General features: G+C 32.3%; 1 protein-coding gene across 1 annotated transcript; it reads left to right on the top strand.

The window, feature by feature from the left end:
- The first annotated feature begins 6,564 nt into the window (after positions 1-6,564).
- Positions 6,565-7,655, top strand: LOC131647236 (putative germin-like protein 2-1). The gene is made up of 2 exons (XM_058917146.1): positions 6,565-6,721; positions 6,844-7,655. Exons 1-2 carry the CDS (start codon positions 6,604-6,606, stop codon positions 7,386-7,388), a joined length of 663 nt encoding a protein of 220 aa, XP_058773129.1. The 5' UTR covers positions 6,565-6,603; the 3' UTR covers positions 7,389-7,655.
- The last annotated feature ends 150 nt before the right edge of the window (positions 7,656-7,805 follow it).

Raw genomic sequence — 7,805 nt, forward strand, 5'->3', positions numbered from 1 at the left:
ACTGGTTGTGATTCATTTCATCATTTCTATGTTGATTGGCATGGTTCCCTCTTTCAAGATATGGGATCTATCATATATTACTTTACAAAGACAGTGAATAATTAGTTATTTGAGTCCATCATTTAACTCGCGTTTTAATTTCAATTGGAATTGTGAGTGAAGTGAGGATTCCGTGATGGTTTAATGTCAATGTCGTGTTTATTCGCGTAGATTATGACTGAGAAACCATTCGGGAAAGCCATGTTGTCTTTATCATCGCATTAAATTTAATTAAAAAAGTGTGCTTCGTTCTTGCTTGTGTTGAATTCGTTCGACTTAGAATATTTTGGTCATTTGAGTCAGTTCCGAACGAAACTTGTATATCACACTTATTTGTTAATTCATTTTGAATCCATTTGAAATTAATTTCATGATTCGAACCAATTGGAATTAATGATCGTATTCTTGATGTGGTTGGTTTGAATTGTTGGGTTTTAATGTAATGAAGTTGTGCCCTTATGTGGTGTCAAGTCTCACTCCTGAGCTTTTAAGCAAAGAGTTGAGTATTGTTCTTGGTTGAAGCTTTTAAGCAAGACTAAGTATTTTGTATTGGAAGTGTAATCTTCTGGTTTAGTTATTTTGATACAGTCACTGGGATTGGGATTGTTTTATCATTGAGGTGATTGATTTTAGGAAGTGAGAGGGGGATCGTATCTAGAGGGCTCTAGGTAGAAGTTTCACAGGATAAGAATTAGGCGAGCAGTTGTAAATTGGGATTGTTTAGGCTTTGAACTAATACTATCATAGTGAATTTCCTTCTTGGTTTGGTAGCCCTAGAGTAGGTAACGGTTTACCAAATTGCGTTAACAATTATCTGCGTGATTTATCATTCTGCAATTTATTTTTGCATAAGTTACAATTTTGATATATTGGTTATGTCTGTCAACAGATGTTGTAACATCTATGTTGACATTATTTTCTGATGTTGGGACATCAATATTAACATGTTTAAAAGTGCCAGAATTTCAAATACCATGAAATTTGCAAGGACTATTGTCACTTAGTCCAACGACTCCACCTAATTTTATATCCTTAGTCTTAAAATATTCTTTACAAGGCTACAAGTGATATGAACATCATGAGTCCGTGACATAACTCTTTTTTATCTCTAAAATTGCCAATACTAGCGCACAACACTTTCATAATCTTCCTTATTTTAAGAAGCTATAATTTAAACAAAATCATTCCTATCGTTTTTTTTGAAAAAAATTCTTGAAGTGACCGTTTTTTTTACAAATGAGGCGTTTTAACCCTGACTTATCAAAACCCTTGGATTTATGCTTCCACCCATTCCTCTTGAAATACTTAAGGCTTTACCACTATGACCACTCTTCAAATCTTTCATCTTTAGTAGCTTCTTGGATCTTACAGTCGCTTGGACTTCATCTAAGGTGATAATATCTTCCTTTTCATAAAGAAGAGAATCTTTGAAGTGATCGTAGGATTTGGATAATTAGATTAACAAGATTAGATCCTTGTCCACATCATAAAAATTCACCTAAACATTTTCCATGTCATCAATGATATTCTGTCAATTTCTCCGTAATGGATTTGTTATATACCATTCAATGTGAGAATAGTTATTATTTTAGACACAATCTATGAGCCAAGTACTTATCATATATAATGTTTTAAGCTTGTTCCTTATCAAAGCCACAATATTCTCCCTAGAAACATCCCTTTAGACATTATCCATGAGGAACAAGATAATGGAATTCTTGGGCTTATCCACCATCCCATTCGTTTTTGCTTATGTTAGGAGTGCGGAAATTCAATGCTCCCCCTTCAGGACTTTTACATGCCTCTGTTGAGATAAGATTGCTTGTATATTCACCTTCGACAATCCAAAATCATTGTCTTTAGAAAATATCTTGATGCCCCATTTAAAATCCATGATGCTCACTGTAACACCCCATTTCTACCCGGCAATTATAATGCGGAAAATATCAGAGTATTTAAAAATTTCTCGACAAACAAATGAGGCGTCACATATTCACTTCAACAATAAATCACTTCATCGCATTTAGCGGATACATAGCACTTTCTAAAATAGAATAACTTCTTTTATTAATAAAACAACGGAGTCATGATTCTCAATTTCCGAATCAAGTAACATCTTAATCACATAAACAACATCATATTAATAAAGCAACTTCACTTAACATATCATCCTAATAAACCAGGATAGTCACAATAAACAACAACATCATAAACATTATAAATCGTCCCCCCGAGTGCTACGTATCAGAGCGACAACCGACTCGATTAACGGCAACTAAATCTTCATACTCGAACACCGGCACGTTACCAATATAAAGGAAACGACGAACAAGAGAAAATGGCGAGATATCTAATCATATTAGTGAGCGCATGATAAATTATATATTAGGATCCAGACATATATAGTCATCACATCGCAAGTATTAATATCGCCATACACTTCATACTTTCACCAAATCACAAATCTCACGTACTTTTCATCACACCACAAGTCACGACACTTCATATTCACATCAATTATATATCTCATTCATTTACTTTGTAAGACAAGTCATGATACATCACAAGTATAAATCACAATTCCAATCCCAAAACGTCATAGCATATAAGTCATACATCTAGTCATAAAACATCATATAAACATCTAAACTCAAAACATCACATATACATCTAAACACAAAACATCACATATAAGTCACACCAGACATATTCAGTTAATCGCATTCACAAATATTAATATCATCATACTAATCATAAAATCATCAATTTACATCTTCACATACTTCCATCATTTAACAAATCATGGAATACAATCACGATATAGTCACAAAACGTCATAACTATAAATCACGTAAGGCACATGGGACATGACTCATGTATATGCATGTGGTACCAATCAGAGCTTCAGCCCCCGTCACCAATTGCCCGAATCTGAGGCACAAGGCATAAGCCTTCGTCACTAATTTGCCAATCCAGGCCGTCACAGAGTATGCATATGAAATGTGACTCGACACACGAGACAACACAACATACTCACCACAATCACATATCGTCACGAGGCATAAGCCTATATCACAATCAATTACCATTATACGAGGTAATTCACGTCACCATAATATTTCACCTTCACTTAGTCACAAAATTATCGTCACGAATATATATACGACATCACGTATTACCAATCATCACAAACATCATCATGTTTCGACACATCACGACAAACATATAATTTCAAATATTAACAAAATCATCACAACATCATCATGTTTCAGTATATCACAACAAATCAACACATTGAGTCAATTCACATTAGTCTCATGATTCTCTATAAATTAGTCGTTTGATCAACTCACTAACCCACTATCAACTAACCAAAATCATTCGCCCAATATTCTCTAATTAATTATATATATCCTACGTCACTACCGGTTATCTAAGTTCCGGTTAAATCCTTAATATTCACGACTTTAAAATTTTTAGGGTTATACTCCCAAGTCACTAAAAACATAATTCAAACCGGGTTAATCAGACACAATTTAATTACTTCATCGATTATTCGATTCATTAAGTTAAATTCACTACTTACTATCATACCATAGTTCCTAAGTTAATTACTAAATCCCAAAGTATGATTACGGTCAAATTCTCAAGATACCGTAATTTACCGGCCAACCGAACATTTAATCTAAATTCAAGTTTATTCTAATTAAATAGGTTCATTGAAGATTAATTCAACCATTAATTAATCGACCGTTTAATATCGCAATTCTGACAAAATAACACCACCACGTTAATGTACTAATTAAACTTAGCTGCCACGTCAATTTTCATCAAATTTCGGACAACTAATTATATCGCTTAATTCGGCTATTTCGGTCAAACGGAACTGTTTGCATTTCTTTAATCCTATTATAATGTTTCACTTATATCTCATAAATTGATATCATTAGGCCTTATCCTTACCTATTATATTTTACTACTTTTTCCAAGTAATAACTTAACTATTATCTTCGATTTTTATATTTTACTACTAACATTTCCACATTCATAAAAGGTAGTACATGTTAAAACAGAAAAGCAAGACGCAAAGCAACAAAATAATGATGCAAAAGTGGTTATGGACTCATGCTAATCATCATGTTTTCAAATAGGAAGTAGTTGATCAATGGGCCCTATATAATCAGGTTGTATATAAGAGTCATCTACAATCCTTCACTGAAATACACACTCCCGGACAAATTCTTTTGCAGTTGTAGACGTCAATTTCAATCACAATTGACTGGAAAAAATATTATTCAAACCAACAATGATGTCTAAACGTATCAGCAGCATATAAACATATAAAACATAGAGTGCCGCCCGTCACTACTCGTTCCATCATCATGCTTAACGCAACAGTAACAAACAGCAGCAACAACAACAATAGAGACACACGAAATTTCAAGTTTCGGTAACATTTAAACACAGCACCATCAAAACTAATTTTTAGCTACAATTAACACAAGCAAAAGCAATAAATCTATATACCCAATTCCCACATACAATTGTTCCCCATTATAGAAAGAGAATCCCACCATTACCTTATCAATGGAAGCAACTCAATGGGTCTCTAATTGCATCTTCAATTGACACCATAGATGGAAAATCTTCAAACTCCTTCTTCTTCTCCATAGTCTTGTCTCTTTCTCCTCTATTCTTGTTCTCTTCATTATGACCACTCTCCTCTTTCCAATTCTCTAAAACCCTAATATAAAATCTAATTTGGGCTTGGTTAACACTTCCTCTTCACAACCAATTTTAGGCCCAATAAGTCTAATAACTCCAATTAAATCAAAATATCACTTTTGTTATTATTCCAACAATATTATAAATTCCGACTTGTAAATAATATTATTCTTCGACCGTCCGACTAAAATCTGACTTTTAACTTAATAAATTCAAATACGCTTCTTAAAATAACACCAACAATCCAAATTCGACCAATATATCATATTTCCGGTCTAATCTTAATTACTCAGAAAATTCTCAAAACTTCAAATATTATTCCAATAATATTTCTAATACTGAAAATATCAAAACTCTTGATTAAATATCAATCCGTTATCCCGAACTAATACCGACTAAATCGTCTCAAAATACGAAAAACTTCACTAAACGCTCCGAACGTCTAGATTAAGCGAATAATCGAATTTCTGGGCGTTACACTCACATGCAAATTTAACCCCTTTTTCCCACTGTGGGAGCAACTCGATGTAACATATGCCTATATTTAACCATATCAAGATCTTTTATGTGTAAGACAAAAAACAACGGAAACCAAAATAATTGATGTTAAGTAAAATTAATCAATCTTCTAAATAATATTAAAAAAATCCACGCAACCAAGAATAAGATAAAAGACGAGTACACAAAATATTCTTGCATTGTTTGATTAAACCAGTATAATATGGGGATAGAATACCTCTTTGATTAACTATAATTTGAAAATTGTTAGAAGAGATTACAAGATGAATTGCATGAAGATAGCTTTCAAAGTTCTCATGAACAAATCTTATTTTCTATTCAATTATTTCTCAATCTCTACGACTTTTAATATATGAATCATACAAAACCACAATGTTTAGAAGTGTTTCTCAATTCCCAATCCTCATAGTTATCCCTTAATGTCTGTCAATTTCAAGAACAACGAGTTCTAAAAACTTCTACCCTTATTTATCTAAGTTTTTCTAATAAACTTCCAATGTGTACCAAAAAGCTCTTAACGAGATCTTTGGATATACCTCGTGTGATTCAGCTGACACATAAAAACAATGACAAGATGACATGAACTTGTCTAACTTAACTAAGAAATAATAAGTGTTATAAAATATCTAGCCAACCAAGATCTCAAGAGGTAAAAGAAAAGTTAATAAATCTCTTATTCCTTTCCATAAAAAAAAAAAAAGAAAGAAAGAAGAAATCTCTTATTCCATGTCATGTCCAAACTCAACAAACCATCCACTGATCATGTTTGGGTCTTCAATGCAAATATCTCTTATTCGAATAAATCTTTGTAATTTTTTTTCTTTCTTTTTACTTTCTTTTTTTCTCTTTTCCATTCAAATTTATTGTTCAGTTTGTTTTTACATCAAAATATTTAAATTAAATTATTTCACTTTTAACTAAAGTTTAAATATAACCAATTTTTAAATATATCAAAGGATTAATATTTAAAAAATCAACACTAACTACTAACTCTGTAATACAAATTCAACTTAGTACAACATCATGGACACCCTCTTATGTTAAATTAATCCTCTCTTTAATTGACTATATATATTCATAACTTGACAAGTTATTCATTTGAAGAATTAGTAGCATGTAATTGTTAAATATTAATTGAACATGTATCTTACTAATTCAAAAACACTTTTTTTACTAGGTCTCTAAATGTATTTTATAAGTAAATATACGGAATATTTCAATGTCTAAACTTCTTATAAATAGACTCTTCTATGTCTCCAAAATATCACCATTCATAAACATACAGAAGCAAATATACAACAAACAAACAAAGAGAACAATATGAAGAGTAGTTACTTGATTTTTACAGCCTTCATGGCCTTAGCATCCTGTTCCTTAGCATTTGATCCCAGCCCTCTACAAGACTTTTGTGTAGCTATCAATGACACCAAGGATGGTGGTATGCATATATAACAATGTTTTTTCTGTTCATTAGTATTTTTCAGCCATGATAGTTATGGTTAAGCCTTTGAAATTCATTACAGTCAATCAATTTAATCACTCATTTGATTTGATTTGCAGTGTTTGTCAATGGAAAATTCTGCAAAGATCCAAAACTTGCCACTGCAAATGACTTCTTTTTCTCAGTGAAAGAAGGAAACACATCAAATTCACTCGGCTCAAAAGTGACACCGGTTGCGGTTAATGAGATATTAGGATTAAATACTCTTGGTATTTCTCTTGCTCGCATTGACTTTGCACCTAGGGGACTAAATCCTCCACATACTCATCCAAGAGGCACTGAGATTCTTATAGTTTTGGAGGGTACTCTCTATGTTGGTTTTGTTACTTCTAACCCACAAAACCGTCTCATCACAAAAGTACTAAACAAAGGAGATGTGTTTGTGTTCCCTATCGGTCTGATTCACTTTCAATTGAATGTGGGATATGGAAACGCGGTTGCCATTGGTGGACTCAGCAGTCAGAATCCAGGAGTTATCACAATTGCGAATGCTGTATTTGGATCTAATCCAAAAATTTCTTCCGAAGTTCTCACAAAGGCTTTTCAAGTGGACAATAACGTAGTTGACAATCTTCAGAAACAGTTTTGGTTTGACAACAACTAGAGTTATTGCAAGTTGTGATATGTGCTTGTAGGCTTGTAGCAAATTGTGATGTGATATTTATTATAAGACTATAAGAAAATAAAATGTAGGGTAAGATGTACCTTAGAGTGTGTTTGGATGGAGCATTTTAATGAGGGAAAGTAATGTTTTGAGGGAATTTAAAATGATTTGACCAAAATCCATTGTTTGGATACAAAAATGAAGAATTGTTAAAATGATGTAAATTTATGGAGTATTTCATCTAAGTTAAATTTAATCATTTTGAAATGACACCAAAAACCAAAGGATTTGAAATTCCTCTCATGTTCCATAGAATATATTTGTTATTATTATTTCTTCAAATTTTACAAATTGGTCCTCATATTTTTGAAAATTATAAAATTGACCCCAAATTTTTTTTAAAAATTGCAAATTGGT

The sequence above is a fragment of the Vicia villosa genome, linkage group LG2 (assembly GCF_029867415.1).
Source record: "Vicia villosa cultivar HV-30 ecotype Madison, WI linkage group LG2, Vvil1.0, whole genome shotgun sequence".
Lineage (NCBI taxonomy): Eukaryota > Viridiplantae > Streptophyta > Magnoliopsida > Fabales > Fabaceae > Vicia > Vicia villosa.